General features: G+C 32.6%; 3 protein-coding genes across 3 annotated transcripts in view; 2 read left to right on the forward strand and 1 right to left on the reverse strand.

Moving 5' to 3' along the window:
* LOC112506956 (beta-glucuronosyltransferase GlcAT14B-like) overlaps positions 1-1,572 on the forward strand; it is a 5,255-nt gene extending 3,683 nt beyond the window's left edge. Inside the window, exons 4-5 of the mRNA XM_025111306.1 lie at positions 518-874; positions 1,165-1,572. Of these exons, the coding sequence (XP_024967074.1) occupies positions 518-874; positions 1,165-1,322 (515 nt within the window). The 3' untranslated portion in view covers positions 1,323-1,572. The remainder of the gene's footprint in view (positions 1-517; positions 875-1,164) is intronic.
* Positions 1,573-1,618: 46 nt separating this feature from the next.
* Positions 1,619-5,830, reverse strand: LOC112505904 (polygalacturonase QRT2-like). The gene is made up of 7 exons (XM_025109944.1): positions 5,687-5,830; positions 4,797-4,937; positions 3,172-3,342; positions 2,522-2,729; positions 2,243-2,324; positions 1,927-2,152; positions 1,619-1,843 (listed from the first exon to the last, which is right to left on the reverse strand). The coding sequence occupies exons 1-7, from the start codon at positions 5,828-5,830 to the stop codon at positions 1,619-1,621; spliced, it is 1,197 nt and encodes a 398-aa protein (XP_024965712.1).
* A 5,036-nt stretch (positions 5,831-10,866) lies between these two features.
* Positions 10,867-14,396, forward strand: LOC112507022. The gene is made up of 2 exons (XM_025111410.1): positions 10,867-11,539; positions 13,720-14,396. The coding sequence occupies exons 1-2, from the start codon at positions 10,931-10,933 to the stop codon at positions 14,074-14,076; spliced, it is 966 nt and encodes a 321-aa protein (XP_024967178.1). The 5' UTR covers positions 10,867-10,930; the 3' UTR covers positions 14,077-14,396.
* The last annotated feature ends 4,154 nt before the right edge of the window (positions 14,397-18,550 follow it).

The following is an 18,550-nucleotide window of genomic DNA, read 5'->3' on the forward strand; positions in this document are numbered from 1 at the left end:
GGGGGGGTGTTAGTCAAACCATAATTTCCCAAAACCGTAACAACACTTTTTCTCATTGTAAAACTAGGATTCGAGTGATAACTGCTAAAAATTAATGCCATAACCGGCCATAAACTAAAAAACCAAACCACACTAGCCTCTGGTATCTTCCACTTAGAGGTGGGATGTACATAAATTGACCTTCAGAGTAGAGCGGCTGTTTCAGTGGAGACCCCCAACCAAGGGGCAATAAATGAACTTTCTAATCCCCTTGCTATTATGAATATGAGTTTGCATTTGCTTATTTTTGTAGTTGTTCCAACTTCTAAGTCCACACAAGAATGCCATAATTTTTCTCACAGCTTTAAGAGAGTAGTTAATACCAGAAAATTGTTATACTTTATTGTACTCATTATCGAATTCGTGGATGGTCAATAGGTGTAACACAAGTTTACAGTAGTAGTGATGGAGTTCTAGTTATACTCTCTGCTTTAAACTGAAACTAATATAATTCTAAAAATACCCATGATCTTTGCAGGTTCTGCTTGGATGATGCTTTCCCGGCCCTTCATAGAATATTGTTTATGGGGTTGGGATAACCTTCCAAGAATCGTCCTCATGTACTATGCCAACTTTCTTTCATCTCCAGAAGGGTATTTTCACACAGTAATCTGCAATGCCGAAGAGTTTAAAAATACGACTGTAAATCACGACCTTCATTTCATTTCTTGGGATAATCCTCCAAAACAACACCCACATTTTCTTTCCATTGATGATTACGAAAGAATGGTAGAAAGCCATGCACCATTCGCCAGAAAATTTGGTGAAGACAAGGAATTACTCGACAAAATTGACTTGCAACTTCTAGGACGTGAACCCGATGGGTTTGTGACAAGTAATTCCATCCTCTGAACTATTTTCTTTATTATAATTATTATTTTGTTGCCCGTGTGTTCGACTTATTGTAGTACAATTTAACTTTCAGAGGTCAACCTAACTACTTAAATTCATAATATTCTATGAATTTGGTTACAATTTTGACACCAATATATTATGCTCGGAGTAATTGTTACAATGTTTAATCTACAAAATAAAAGATTTCTTGAAATCGAAGAATTCATATCAAATTGTACCATCTTAGTAATATATAAGTTCTGTTTATTCATTCTTTCTGTGAATATGCAGGCAATTGGTTTGATAGAAGTGATACAAATAAAACTATTGCCGAGAGTATAGTCAAGAATGCAACTCAACTGAAACCAGGCCCTGGGGCCGAGAGGATCAAGACCCTCATCGGTGGTATGCTATCTGACAAAGATTTCCATGCGAAGCATTGTATCTGATAATTTCAGTATGCCCGTCTTCCTGAAGTCGATTATCCCATTTTCCTCCATTTCTAGTTTCGTTTCATGGTTCTCTGGAAATGAGATCCACGGTGGGAATCAAGAAACGGAGAAAATGGTTGATAATGTGTAACTTGTAAGCAACAAGCAATAGTATTTCATTACTGATGTATGCTGTCCAAGATAAGGTTTTTCTTGGAATATATTACTATAAAGATCTCAAATTTATATAGATATTAGTTCAGAATATGCAATAATCTCATGATGAACCCTCGTGATTGCGATTTGGATGAGATCTAGTTCCTGAGACAGGCTGGATTCACTCCAACTTCCGTTCCAACGGCATTTGTGCAGCTAGATGTCACTGGGTTCCCAGGCTGAGTCGACACCAAGTTTATATTTTTCATTGAAATCCCAGAGCAAGGTACGTATCTGCTACAGTTTAAATTGATAGCAATCTTGCTAGAAGATGTTCCGTAAAGATTCTTGTAAACCACATCGCTTATTTTGACGCCAGTTTTCTTGATTGAACAAAAAAGCCGGAATTTTTCAGCATAATTTTGGTAATCATATACATTTATGCAAGAACCCAAATGGTTATTACCTCTTCTTTGCACATGCCACGAACAGCACAGTAGTATTGGTCGATAATTATCGGGTTCTCAACATCATCAAATACGAGATTCTCGAAAATAACATGTCGAACGTTCCCTTGTCCGACCTGCCAAGTCTTGATTCGAGCTCCATTTGTGGTTTGTTTGAACGACGAATCACTTATGTGTATGTTCTCGACTTGCACCATTTCTCCATCCTTCCCTAAGCTCCCAATGCTGTTAACAAACCACAGAAAATGGAATTTTATGAATATTTTGCTTGCCTTTTTTACCCTTGGTGGTAGGGTGGGGGAGGGGATTGCACACCTTATACCATGCCCAGGTCCACATTTTATATTGGCTATATCAATGTTGGATGTAAAGTCTCCTATTGAAATGCAGTCATCACCTGTTGGTAGCAGGGGCAAACTTGTCAATTCATTTGTCCTGGACATATTAAAATTATATGTCATGGTTGTTTTGATTGCTATAATGGCTGCAATCTTTTCAGGAACAACATTTCTGTTTCTTGAAACAGAGGTAAGGCCTATTTACCCTTGGAGCCTATATTCAGATGAAATATAGTGAGTTTGTTTGGTTGCGAACCTGAGCCGATTATGGAGTTGGTGATTTTGACAAAGTGAGAAGAGTGGATGTGAATACCATCAGTATTGGGGGTATTTTGGGGAGATTGGATCATCACATTATCCACATTAAACCCTTTGGAATCAATTATTAGCACATGAGTTTGTGGGCTATTGACAATGTGAATGTTGCTCAATGTGCCTTCATTGCATGATAAGAAATTGAGTACCTGCAACAATATTGGCCCTTTTTGTTATATATTCACAGGGTTGGTTTCGGTGAGAATGGTGACAACACGTCGGAGTCATTGATCTCTTTTAAATCAATGGTTGAAAGTATGTGAAAATAGATGAAGATGGAGGTGAAGGTGAAGGTGAAGGTACATTCATTGGAGTTCCATTTATTTACAAAAATGCCACCGTGTTGTTATGAACCATAATATAAAAAAGCTCATCCAAAGAATAAGAGATATTCTCATAGTTCTCCCCAAACATAATTGTTCTCAGGTGATCTAAGTCTACGTATTATAAAAACACCTATACTTACAGTTGGTGCGAGTTTGGTGCAACCGTCCTAGAAGCATGAAAACATCCATGTCATTCGGGCTCGGGAAACTTTCGGACTTGCAGTTTTCGATAAGCAACATTTGATTTGGGGTTTATTTGACGTACCTTGTTTGGATGATATCGACATGATTGGTCCCACCAAAGCATGCCCTGCCCGTTTATAAGGCCCGATCCATACACGTTAAGACCTGTAACGTCTTTAAATGCTATCCATTGGCTTGAATCGAGACCGTCCCATGATGTAGGTGAACTAGGAGCGATAATTGTACCTAAAATCTGGGAAATGAAGTTATGTATACGAAAAGCTGTTCAAAGACTTTTGAAATTATTTATTTCAAATCCACATTTATACCTCGATTAACAAAGTTTTTGAATACATTTTTTCGGAAGCATATAAAAAATGTGGTCTGACAAATGTTGTGTTGTTAGAAAAGCAAAAGCAGTTTATAAAATCCGATAAATGGTTGTCATATGTAGCAAATTTGATTCTGATATTGATTTATAAAAAAACACAAATTGAAATACAGTTTTTGATTTGTTATTATAATTAAATAGATAAAAGTACTGCTAGACATGAACAAGACGGGGCGGGGTATGAGACCCTAATCCTGGTCCACCCCCCCCCCCCCCAAAATCTCTAATTACGTCCCCGTCCCCAAAGGGAATATGATTACATCTGCGTCCTTAATATGAAATTCTATGGAGTATCAAATATTCATATGTAAACAAAATCAGAACATATTATGTAATTGTTAATGTTTTTTGGTTCTCTATGTTTTTTTTTTGTCTAAAAGAGTAGTAATACAAGCCAAAGAAAATGTTTATAAGAAAAAAAAATATCAAAGAACTCTTTTCTAAATCTAAAAAATCTAAATTTATTTTTTTTATAAATAATATATCCAACAATAAGGGGACCTATTTTTGAGAACCCATCAAATTGTGATAACTTTGAGAACTTGTGCATCATGTGTTATTTCATATGATTTTTTTTCCCATCTAAGACTAAGATTTAAAATATTGATTAACATATAATTGTTTCACAATGTGTACACTTTTGGTATGTTTGTGAAACAAAAATAAATGTAAAAAAGTTTCACATTGTGAATCGAATATATATATGATATAAACACATTATGAAATAAATATATGCTAACTAATGCATTACATACCATCCTTAGACGAAAATAATCATGTGAAACAAAACATTAAAATAGAAATTCTTACGGACCTTACAAATTTTAAGGTTCTCAAATGATTAAGCCCCGCCAACAATAAATATACAATATATCTAATATACATGGATGAGGTGGGTCAACGATCACGTTACTTGGCCTCTTCCCCGTTTTTTAACTTTCAGGGATCCCTGTCCAATCCCATGTTTTGTGGGAATCCTCCATCCTGGAGGGACAGGTACAACAGGTTCCCCAATTGGCGTGTCTCATTCCCATACCTAGTTAAAACACATTTTTAATCTTATTATTAAACAAACATCAAATTTTCAATTTATCCTCGATCGCAACAAAATTGACATATTACAATATTGATCATAACCATCATAATACAATACTTAATATGACCGTTAAATTTGCAGGACCAGCAACTACATGCGTTATATGAACGTGTTATAGTAAGTAATTAAAGCAAAGTTGGAAATAAATTATTAAATATTTGAAATGGTATTTTCTTAAATTGTAAAATAATTAAAAAGATAAAGAAAATGGTTTGCTTACCATGAAATGAATGATTTGAGGGTTGCATGGTCCATAAAACATGATGGGATTCAACAAGAAAGTCCCCACTTCAGGAACAATCACACCTGCTTCACCTTCTGTTTCTGCATTACATGCATCTCTCCATGCATTCACAAATGCCTGAAAAAACACCACATCCTGTTTTATTAAATGAAAAAAAATCATTTTTTCAACCACAAGGGTGGTGTCTGATTGGTTTGAGCTTGACTTCAAATGTCAAAAGTACTAGGAGATCTCAGGTTCAAATCCAAGGAGGAATAAAAATTCTCTTGTGGCTATGGAGGTTCAAATGCGGTGACTCTAGGCTATCTGCAAAGCAAGTGGTCGCTCTGGGATTAGTTGGCTCGTGATATCGAGGTTAATAAAAAAAATCACTTTTTCATCGAATTTTCGATCTGGGCCCACCTACAAGACGTTGTAATCAATTACTTCTTTCATGATAGTTGTGGGACCAGTAACATAGAAACAGTTTGGTGAGTATCACAAACCTTTTTTTTAAAACATTTATTCTTGTGGATTATGGTTTTTGTACATTTTTTTGTAAAAATGGGGCTAAAATTGACCACGTTAACGTTGTTTAGAAAGTTAATCATCCTAAAATCAAATGAACTTATTATTTGTTTTTTTGCTATAAACTGACCGTCGTTCTTGCAAAAATACTGCAACGAACACGTACTAATTGCCAAAACGACTAGTGTTCAACAAATTGTTTACAAAAAGACGGTCATTTTTGGTTAAAATCACTTATTCTTGTAAAATGTAGTAATTTTGTTTGCATTTTCTAGAAACCAATGCTTTATTTACCATACAAAGTCAAATAAAAAGATTTTGAAAGTCAACAACTCCAAACATTTGACCATAAACCATACTTGAGAATCATCAACTTCTCCAAAACCAGTAGCTCCGTAATCAAAGACATCGAAATTGTCGATCGGCCAAGCAATGGTACTAGCAACCAAACCAAGAATTAACATCAATGGAAACATATCCTGTAAATCACCATTAAGCTTCATTAACACAACAGAAACACACACACATATATACATGTCTATGTACATAATGTTATGTATGTAGAGAGAGAGAGAGAGAGAGAGAGAGAGAGAGCGCTAACGAACAAGGAGATCATACCGATAAATATGGTAGAAAGATGGAGCAAAATGGTTAAGTTAAAGGGTATTAAATAGATGAGTAATTTTGGTAGGATATAAGAAGAAGATAATAAAACCATAATGTAAACATAGTATTTGATTAACTTGTACCAAAAGGCCATTATCTATTGCCAATGTTATGGCAAAGTTCCACTAAATATTTAATGTTAAATGTTAGTGTCACGTCATATATATCTGATTCTTACGTAATTTAACGCATTAACTAAAGGGTAATTGTAAATGATAGTTTTGGTTTTGTCTCACATCCTTACAAAGTGTTTGAGACCAGTAACATCAAACCATATGCTGTTTGTTTTTTGTTTTTTGTTTTTTGTTTTATGTCCACATAAATAACTTGATACAGTAGTTATTTAGTATTTTAACAGTTTTCTATTTTTATTCAGCAAAATAAGTATGAAAAACATATCAAACAAATGAACATGTCGCAATTTAAACGAGGTTTATTAACATGAGATCCATAAGATTAGCGGCTATTTGACTTGGTAGATTATGCAATAAATTATCATAAGTGTGTTGATAAAAAATGTTGATACTTTTTCGTTAATTTTCTCACTTTCAAACCAATTTTTCTTTGGTGATACTTTATCACATGATATATCCACCACCAAAGTATATACCAACATTGTGAAAAATGGTATGGTAGAATTAAAAAGGATTTTGAATAGAGTATTTAACAAGACTTTTAAGTTTTTAGGGTTAATAATTATACGTTTGATATAGAGGCGCTATAAAAAGTTGTTAAAACAAAAATAAGACGACCTAATAAATTATCTTCTTAACTGTTAAAATAATCATAAGGTTATGACGTAATGATTGAGGTCCTAGGGGATGTGGTGAATATATTCTATCTGTCCAGGGTTCAATTCTAGGCGTACTCAATAATTGTGGCAATTAAGTTTATCATAATTGTAGTCACAATTAATTTGTTGGAATTAATCAAGATATAGTTTGGAACACCCTTCCAAAAAAAAGAAGTAATATATATATATATATATATATATATATATATTACTATATATAGAGGACAAATCAAATGAAAACTACAAAAAGGTTGAGAACTGTCAGAACTAATCTCAATCATGATCAAGATTAATCAATGGTGAGGGTTCGGAGGTAACATTTTGCATATATAGGGTCATTCACATACAAACATTACTCTTAAAAGGGCATAAAAGTAAATCTCTTCCTTTTTATCTCTTATTGAAATTATATAATTTAAATTAAATCAAATACCATCTTTTTTAAATCAAAATTATATTAATTACAATATAATTTTAAATCTATATATATATATATATATATATATATATATATAAAACAAGCATCTTATTTTCATTTAATAAGACACAAGTATTGATATGTTTTTTTTACATCTTTTTAGTAACTATAATTTTTACATGAAACAATAAAATTGACTTAACTCGTATATTTTTCATCTTGTAAAACAATACTTTAGTATTCCACATCATATTTCACGTCATTTTTTATTTCTTTTCACATTGTGAAACAGTTTTTCATATTGTGAAACAACACTATATTGTTTCACGATGTGAAACATTTCACCATGTGAAGCAGCACTTCATTGTTTCACCATGTGAAGAGCACTACAATGTGAAGCAACATTACGTCATTTCACCATGTGAAGCAGCACTATACCGCTTCACATTAGCAACATTGTGTTCTTTCACACTATGAAACAACACTTTAGTGTATCACATCACATTTCACGTCAACTTTTGTTTTATTTTGTTTTCAAATTTTGAAACAACACTACATTATTTCACCTTGTGAAACAACAATTTATTGTTTCACATTGGTGACATTATGTTGTTTCATAATATGAAAAAACATTTTAGTGTTTCACTTTCACATCACATTTCACATCAACTTTATTTTGCTTTCACATTGTCGAACAACACTAAATTAGTTTCACTTTAGCGACCTTGGTCTATATATTGCTAGTGAGCCGCCAAGTACCAGTCTCGCAACAGTATTGGTGGCGCAAAACAAAAGGATCGGTCCTTCACTTGCTGATCGTTCGCGAGTCGAACTCTCTCTTGCCACGTCTTTCGTTCACTCGCTTGAATTATTTTATTACGTGAAATAAAACTTAGGTGTTTCTAGGTGATTTTTAGAGACAAATTCTTTATATTTACTATATTTTGTTTTCCCATGTGATGTTTTTATTATTTAAAATAGTCAAATATATTTTATAAAAAATGTATCTTTTTCTATATGTTATCATTAAATAATGTATATGTGAGAAAGTAAACGAGTGAAAATTAAATTAATAGTACAATAAACTAATTAAATATAAAAGATATTTATCAATTAATGAAAATTAAAAATAATTTATTGTTACATATAAATAACATCGCATAAGATTGAATTAATAAAACAAAATAGTAATTGATTCTAAATTTTGATATCTATAAAGAGAAAGCGAAAATAATCAAGAAAAGAAAAAGTTATCATCATGTCCTTCTTTCATTAAAAACAGGACATTAATTAAGGTTGTTAGATTAGAGTGATAAACTTATTAGATTAGAGTCATAGGTTATTTTTGAGAAGTGATAAATATTTGAGAAATAAAGAAGTGATCATAGCCCTTCATAGGATCAATATTGGATTTGATTAGTCAAGAATTGTGGCTTTGATTGGTCAAAATTTGCAGCTTTGACGAGTCAAAATTTGCGGCTATGCGAAAAATAGAGGGTTAGTTTCATAATTTTTACAAAATAGTTGGCAAAGGGGTTCATATGTGAACCCGCATGATTCACATATGAACGATTTTAACTGATTCACATATGAAGTAATTAGCTGATTCACATATGGACCCTTGTGATTTACATGAACTAGTTAACTGATTCACATATGAACTACTTAATTGATTCACATACGAATCCGTGTGATTCACATGTAGTTCATACGTGAAACACACAGATTCAAATTTGAACCTGTTTGTCGTCTTTTTGTAAAAGCAATGAAATTACCCATCTATCTTTCACATACGACCCATGCGAGGAATTATGTGATTTGTATAATTGTATTCCTGATTTTAGCCCTCCAAGGCTATGTATGGCGAACTAGCTGATAAACTAGTCGATAACTTATAAGCTAGTTGATAGTTGATAACTAACTGATGAAGTAAATATGTTTGGTAGAAACTAGTTGATAAATGCAAAATGATCAAATAGAACATGTTTAAAAATTAATAACCAAATACAAATTATAAAAATATCTATATTAAATGATGATTTTAAATAACCATTATATATAATATAAATAAAAACAAAGTTTATCAAATTTACATATCTTAACTAATAATAATTCTAAATAATCAGTAATTAATCGAAATGAATAATTTAAAATTAAAATTAATTAATAATTTGAAATTAATATTAATTAATAATTAAAATTAACTAATCATTTAGAACTAATAATTAATAATAGAAATTAATTAATAATTTGAAATTAATATTAATTAATAGTTAAAATTAATTAATAAATTTAAAAAACATAAAATAAATTAATAAATTAAAAATAATATAAATTAATGATAATTAATATCAACTAGAAGGATACGAGACACATTTCCATTCAGTGTTTCGTTTTATTTTTTATTCATGTCGATATAATTCGATTTTATGTGGTTTTGAGAAACCGATAATGTTTTTTTTATTTTGAATAAAATATAAATTTAAAAATATCATATCAATTTTGTAAAAGATATATCAATATTAGTATCAAATTAACTATTTAAAAGTTCTTGTTTGCGTATTTTTCTAATTCAAAATTTTTATTATAATTTAATTTAACGTAACGAAGTAAATTAATTTAGGTTTAATAATTTTTTTTATAAAGATAATAATTAAATATTCTGTTAGAACTCAATAATTATTTTAATTATATTTTAAAATAAAATATTTATCCTCTATTTGATTATGTTTATCCACAGTTAGTTACACGAATTTAAATATAGATGTTTAATAAATTGTAATTATGTACAATTACTTATAAACTTGAATTTTAAGTAATATGCATCAATAACAAATACTTCATACATAAAAAATGGTTTTTAAAAGTATTTGTCAAATGATTTATAATATAATATAAATAAGAGTATAATATGAGAAAGTGACAAAGAAACACTCCTCATAGATTAATCTCAATTAACTTTTTAATAAGCTAGTTTATAAGTCAATTTATTTTCATTTAAGGGGTTGTTTGAGATTGTTTATTTTAGATTTTTTTTTTGGTTTATTTCAGTCTGACACCGGTGTTAAGCTAAATGCTAGTGTTTGGATGAAGAAAAATAAAACTGCTTATACCGGTGTCAAACCGGTAATAAACAGTTTTTGACAAGTTAATACTTCATGATTTATGAAAAACTGCTTATTACAAGTTTACCATTTTAACCTTGTTTTATTAATGTTTATTAATTATTAATCTTATTGATATAAATTTTTGTCAAATATATTATTATAAATGATGAAAAAAAAATTTATATATTAAAAAATCAAATAAGTTAATAAGCAATCTCAAACACTCCCATAAGTCAATAATATAAAAGATTGTTTTTTTTTGTCATTTTACATATATAAGTAAAATTTGCCATACACTAAAAAACAACTTATCAACTTATTACTTTTTAATACCGTTATAAGCTAATTCAAATACTTTTTATAACACTCCAATTTAATACCACATTAGTTAATAAACAATTTAAATTAAATAATCAATCTCAAACACAAGGAAGGTGAGTTATCTTTGTGGGACAATGTCTATGGTTGTAGCGTTCATGTCTGAATTATACTTTTGGCATAAGTTGTTGTACTTTCCACGGTAGCTTACATACATCTCAACTTCACTCTCCTCTCAAGTCTCAAGATCCAATCTTTCCATCTTCCCCATTGAGTTCTTGAAATTCAACATTCAACTTCCATGGCAAATGCTTGGAAGAAAGATCGATCCATTAAAATCGCCACCCCAAAAACCCTCTTCCTCCTTTTCTCCACCTCTCTCCTCCTCCTCACCTTCTTCTACCTCTCCTCCAACACCACCACCTCATCAAACCCTAACCCTAATTTTAAAACCCTAATAAATCTCCCCAACTCGTTAATTCAACCATTTGATTGTTACAAATCACCTCAATCCCATCCAATCATCGCAAACCTCGTCGAAGGTGTCAAGCACCCATTTCTCTACTCTCTATCGGATTTCGGAACACTTCCTGATAAGCCCCACAAGAACATTGTTCGGATCCTGAAGGGGAAGTTATTCCGGAGACCCGACATCTCTGCAACGGTTCAGGAGCTGCTGGAGAAGATGAAGGGTGAGGGTAAAACGGGGATTTTCGTTGACGTCGGAGCAAATGTAGGGATGGCTACATTCGCCGCTGCTGTGATGGGGTTTCGGGTTTTTGCATTTGAACCGGTTCTTGAGAATCTACAGAGTATCTGTAATGGGATTTATTTCAATCGGGTTGGCGATTTGGTTACCGTTTTTGAAGCTGCTACTTCTGATCGGGTTGGAAACATTACATTCCACAAGGTATTTTGTTTCTTGATGATTCACTTCATCTATGTTGATCACGTTTTCTTGTTTATATGAATCTTTACTCTAAATCCAAACATCGCTAATCTGATCACAGTAACTAAAATGCATCTATGATCCCTCATGGGTATGTGTGATTCTTAACAAAACTCAGTGATCTTTAATGGCTTCCTCTTTACTGTTCTTTAAGGTTGATTAGAGGTATCTATCAGTAGACGTTTGATGTTCTTACAATAATGAACATGGCTGTAATCTGTATTTGCAGCTGCATCTTCGTAATTATCACCACTTTCATGTAAAATTCCACTTTTGACTTTCGATGAGCTAATGAGGTATGGACCGTTCACCGAAAGCGAAGGGAGTTAGATCTTGCGTTTCGTTTTTGGCAAGAAAATTGATTCCAAGTGAAAGACATGAAGTCTAGTTTAGAGAGATCATATTCATATGCATGTAGAAAGGATTAGGCCATGTATGGCAACCATAAACTAGCCTATTCTTTGAGGTTATTAAGAAAGTCCTGTTAGGTACTCATTAAGCTAGCTTTTCCAGAAAATATTTCAAGTAGCATTTCAATAAGCTCTAGAGGTTTTCGCTACGTTTTTCCCGAATGTCTTTTTAATTTCTTCAATCAATTTTTCAACATGTTCTTTTAGGTCATCGACTTTGTTATCTTGCTTATCAACTTGTTTTTTCTTACTAAACATGACTAGTCATTTAGCTAGTTTCAGCCATCAGATTGTTTGCCAAACATAGCCTTAAACGTCATTATGACTTGTGTAGTTCTCTTTTTATAGATTAAAGGTTGTCTTTATTCATCTTCTAAAGATCCCTTTTGGAAGTTAGTTCAGGGTTACATAGAGCCGTTGAGTTTGTTCCATGAGGAGTTGTTACGCCCATGGGTTATTTAGGAGAATAATCTTTTGACAACAATTTTTTTTTGATTAACCTGGATAATCCCTGGGCGACCACCTGCTTCGCTGGTAGCCTGAAGTCACTGCATTTGAAGCTCCGTGGCCACAAAGGGATTTCCATTCCTTCTTGGATTCGAACCTGGGACCTCCAGGCACTTTTGACCTTTGGAGTCCAAGCTCAAACCAATCGGGCACACACCCTTGTGGTTAAGGCATCCTTCTGTTAGCCAACTATTTTTAGATGCATGACTAATAGATTTTTAAGGCATCATTCTGTTAGGAAGCGGCATTTTTCTGGTTGGTAGAGACATTCTTAAATCTGTCAGAAGGTCATACATTTATAAATAACTAGAAGGGTACTCGTGCAATGCAACAATGTGCATCTTGATTTTAATGTTTCGTTTTATTCTTTGTCTTTGTCGATGTTATAATACAATTTTTTGTGGTTTTGAGAAATCGATAATGTTTTTTTAGTATAATATAAATTTGAAGATATCATAAAAATTTAAAAAAAATATATAAAAGTTCTAGTTTTTTTTGTGTAATTTCTTTAATTCATTTTTTTATTATAATTTAATTTAGGTTTAATAACGAATTAATTTATTTTTGATTTAATAATTAATTTTTTTATAAAGACAATAATTACGTATTCTGTTAGAACTCAAAGATTATCCTAATTATATTTTATATTTAAAATGAGAAGTTTATCTTGTATTTGATTACGTTTATCTACAGTTAGTTATACGAATTTAAACATGAAGATTTAATAAGTTGTACTTGTGTACAATTTACTTGTAATCATGAAATTTAAGTAATATGCATCAATAAGTAGTACATCATGCATAAAAATGGTTTTTAAGAGTTTTTGTCAAATGTTTTATAATATAGTATAGATATGTCAGAAGCTTATTCTTTTAAATAACCCTCATACTAACATGGGGTTGATTGCTAGGATGAGCCCCTCTTTTGTCTTCTTTCTCTAATTGTTGAAAACAGGCCTTCGCCTTACTTTTCTTGATCGATATTAGTTTGATATCCCACCCCGACCATATGTTACTTTTGGATAATTGTGGTCGTCTAGGCCAGTTTGCACATGGCTCGACTAATCCCGAAGGCCCTAAAGTTAACAGCCAGTCAAACCTCCAGTGGCCCCTCGAATTGATGACCACTGGACTTGAGGTTTTACAGGTTGAACCACCCTTAAGGGTTAACAACATGTTAAACTGTCGTACCTTATTAACATGGGTTCTTTGGATTCGTTGCCAGTTGGTCGGACGGTTAGACAACAGTGCAGTTTCAGCCACTGGTGCAAAGTTGGCTTTCAAATCGAATGAAGAAATTGAACTTCAAGTACGATCCATTCCCCTCGATAAAGTGATCCCGGAGGAAGAACCCGTGTTACTTCTGAAAATAGATGTACAGGGTTGGGAGTATCACGTTTTAAAAGGTGCGAAAAAGTTGCTATCAAGAAAGAAAGGTGAAGCTCCGTATTTGATCTATGAAGAAGACGAAAGACTTTTACAAGCCAGCAACAGCACTTCAAAAGAGATTCGAAAATTCCTTCATGGCCTCGGTTACACCAACTGTCTGCTACAAGGTACCGATGCTCATTGCACTAAATAATGATTCGTTACAAAAACGAGACACGACCACTTTTACCCTCCAAGAAACCAAACATAACTGTTGATTGCGCTGATTCATTTGGGGCGAGCATGCTCGATCTTTGTACGATGGCTGTGGAGAGATGATGGATGTCGGGATCAGAGTTCGATCTTTGTACGCCGACGTCGGTTTTTGTTCGATGTTGGGTTTATTGTAAAATGTTAGTAATTAATGGTGAGATGCTTCTTGAGTATGGATGGAGTCGAGAGTTGTGTTTGATTTTAGAAGTAGATTGATAGATTGTATCGAATATTTATACGAATGGATCATAGTTCAGTTTCGACCCTCTTGACTACTGCTTTTTCGGCAACGGTGGATGAACGCTTCAACTTCTATTTGTGTTCTTTTAACCTGTGAAGTCGGGCCAGTTTGCGTCAACCTCGAACTGGTGACCTTTGAGAAAGTTTGACTTACATAGGTCAAAGTTGTTTGAAAATATTTCCATTGTTTCAAAATAAATGTTCACGGTTGACAAAAAACATACATTTTTTATGAATATGTAATTATTATACTTTTTAATAAATTAAAAAAACAACTTTACCCTTTATAATAAGGAGATTTAAAAGTAAACATTTATTTTAAAATAAATTAAAAATAATAATGTAGAAAATTATTTTAAGATATGGGAAATTATTGTTCTAATATATTTCTTTTGTGATTATTTATTTAATTAACCACTTTTAATATTTGAATTTTGATGCAAATAAAATAGAATTAGAATGCAAATTGGGAAATTGACTCAAATAGTCATTATATCCATCCAAATTGGTTTTCTAGCAATTCCTCTTCCGCGTTGATCCAAATGTCATTGCATCCGCAACATCCAGGTCCGTAACTTGCGAACCTGGCTAAACGACATTTTTTACAAAATCGGCCCACGTTCGCAATATTGCGGACGTGCCATGTGTCAGCACCCAATCAAAATATGTGGGGTATTTGATGGTCCCCCACCACTTTTTATAGATGAAACCGTTCAATGGGGGAGTAGATGAGTAAGTAGGGTGGTTGGGAATTGAATGGTGTGGTAGATATCGGTTTGTTAGGGGTGTTCATCTAAATCACGAAACCGCACAAACCACTCACACCATATCGCAATGGAAAACGCGGTTTAGAATATTCACGATGCGGTTTTGTTAAGATTAAGTTTTTGTGCTTAATATGTTTTATCCAAGCTTTAAGCCTTAGTGTGTTCTCTTGTATGTATATAGGTGTCTTGGTAGTGTGTTAGTGGGAAGAGATTTCATTTGTAATCTTTGAAGAATCTAATGCACTTGAAGCTGTGAAGATTTTGATAAAACTTGCAATCCAAAGATTTATTCATGATAACAACAATGTTACAAAGATAAACCCTAAATCTAATCTTAGCTAATAAAGCTAAGATAAAGAATCTGAAGAACAAAGTACAATCGAGAGATTTTGAAAAAAAGAAGAAGCAAATCTGAGCTAAAAAGAAGAAAAAAGAGTATTTATACTCAGGCGAAAGAATTTACGAAATGCACCCTGGAGAATTAAACAATAGCTCTGCTACCCTTGAAGAAATACGAAAAGTGAAGCGCAGTCCTTTATCCCTTGAACAATCAACTATATACACGAACAATCCTTAAATTTTGTATCCTTGCAAATTAATCCAAAAGATACCAAAAGTTAAGATTGAACATATAAACCATATTTCAACAAATTTCTCTCTCTACAATTTATACTCTCTCTATATTCTATATTTTCTATTAGTGATCTTGAATCATATTTTTGTAATTGATTAATCTTCTAGGACTATCAATTGGTATCAGAGCAGATTACAACAACTTAGAGAATTGGATTGGATTGAATCAGACCAAATTGAATCATAATTGGACATTTTCTTGATCGACACTTTCTATTCACTGTCTGAATTGAATTCTCATAATTTGTTTGAATTTTGATGTTTGATTGATTGTATTGTGTTTGAATTTCAATTTGGAATTGATTAGAATCATCCAATTTCATAATTGAATTGATTTCAAGAATCAATTTTGAATTTTTTGGTGATCCGTGTTCTTGAATGTTCATATTTTGTTCTTGCAATCTTCATCAAAATTGGACAACTTGATTTGTTTTTGGTACGATTTGGTATTGAAAACCTGTTTTTGATCATACTAGTTGTCTACCCGTACAATGCAGCAGGATGCAAAGCTGGTTCTATATGTCATCATTCTAGCAATATATATATATATATATATATATATATATATATTTATCTCAAGTTGTTCTTGACTATCTTGCTCTCATTTATTCCAATGATCATACATTTGAACGAAAAAGAAATCCATAAAAAACACCATTATTAACATAATATAGCATAAAGTCAAGCATTTCCATTACAWGACAACTTCTTTTTGACTAAAAGACATGTAGATACATATTGTTTYTAACTATCCAAGGCTCCATCATCAGATCCTGCATCTTGAAAAGCATGACTTCATCTTATATGATGTTGCAGCACATTTATCAGTTGAAAAATCTCTATCCASCAAACCCTTTCARCATATAAGCAACMATGCAKCAAACTTGCCAGTGAGACAAAAAAACAGTTTAGCAAAACACGGAACCAATAACAAAAAATAATCGAATGAAGCAAAACTTGAAGGCAAACCAAGCAAGTCAGTTGAACCAAGAGCTGTGGAAACCCATCTCACCACTGGGGCAATTTTAACCCCTGAGCCATYATCAACCATCAGATCTGAACCAACAACTGAGATTAGCAATAGAAACAACATCATCTTCATACCTGGAGTTGATAAACCCGAAGATGATAAATTTCAAACCTGGAGATGATAAATTTGTACAGGAGATGTAGAWATCGAGCAGAGATTTCAAACCTGATATTAATTACTATAAACTTACAAATGCTCTCTTTTGAAGAAATACAGCATCATAAGCTCGATGCATGGTCTGGAAACCGATATACCCTGCATTAAGCACCCCATTTGACCTTGCACATCCAGAGAAAGCAAGCTAGAGTACTGCAAAATTATTTGCACCTGACATCAAAAGTATAGTCCTCCAATTGATAATAGTGCATACAAACTCTCAGAGTATCTACAAAAGCAAAGTGCCGGTATTCCTTTTAAACAGGTTGCATAGACTTTTACATTGTTGGTATGTCATATAAAATTTCTACATCAACCACAACTGATTATGGATTATGGATAAAAATGGGCATATCGATTATGGATAAAAATGTGGCCTGCTGGTATTTATAGGCAACATGGTTTATGATCCTAACAAGTATGCATGTAAATGTGGCCTGCTGGTATTTATAGGCAACATGGTTTTCAACAATATATACAAATATTATGAAATATTTCAACAAATTTATTTTTATAGTCAAATCCTGRCACCACTTCTAAAAATTCCCGGACAGAAAACCTTGCACTCAAGATTGGTAAACACCCTTACAATGCCACAAAAGCAAAATAACCAAAGCATAATCAACGGAAACCATAAACAACAGCCAACATGCATGGATTGGAAATAGGAATCACATAAGCAAGTTAGATGCATCAACCTGCTTGATTATATGTCAATAATATTGCTGCAAATAAAAAAAACCTACATCTTTGTTTTGGTAGGTAAATCGTGACAGGATGCATTTGATCTCATCAACTCTTTCAAGTGCTCATGCGTTATGCCATAGAACCCACTTGTTCTTATATGTTTGATACCTGAACTACCTTTACGTGACTTGAAAGCCTTCAAGTTATTCAAGATTCCCTCAATACTAAGTCTTGTGCATCCGGGAACCGACAACTACATGAAAAACAACACATATGTGCTCAGAATTACARGTACAAAGATAACACCAGATGATGTTTTATGGATTCTGATGATAAGGAACTGGATTACAGCTACAAGACTAATTTCACCAATCCCATGTTAATTGCTCTTGATCCCAAAAAGAGATTAGATTATAATTCAATTCCAAATTGTCTAAAACTCCTCTCGCAAATTAATCCACTTCGAAACTGCATATRTCATAGCATTCTCATATTCACAACACACCACGAGATTGAGTTTAAAGTTTYTAGTTAGGCTAGACAAGCAAGCACATCCAGTGGAACCTCGTTGCTGCCCAAGATTCCACATAAGGGGAGTTTATGTGGAATGCCAAGCTATTTTGCAAATCTGTCTCTSCCAATTAAAAAACACTTCCATTTCATTTATGAAAAACCCTCACAAACAAWACCCCCAGAAGTTGTACATATGAATTCACCATTTCAATCAAAGATCTTATATGTGCAGAACTCATTATTAGTTAGTGTTTAAAATATAAACTATACAAAGAGTGTTTAAAAAGAAGCTACTCACTAACTTTCAAGCCATGTTAATTTACTGGCACTATGTGCAAGAGCATTACATAATACATACATCATTCATTCAACATGCTTATATCATGAAA

Source organism: Cynara cardunculus, assembly GCF_001531365.2.
Source record: "Cynara cardunculus var. scolymus isolate 2C chromosome LG 2, CcrdV1, whole genome shotgun sequence".
NCBI lineage: Eukaryota > Viridiplantae > Streptophyta > Magnoliopsida > Asterales > Asteraceae > Cynara > Cynara cardunculus.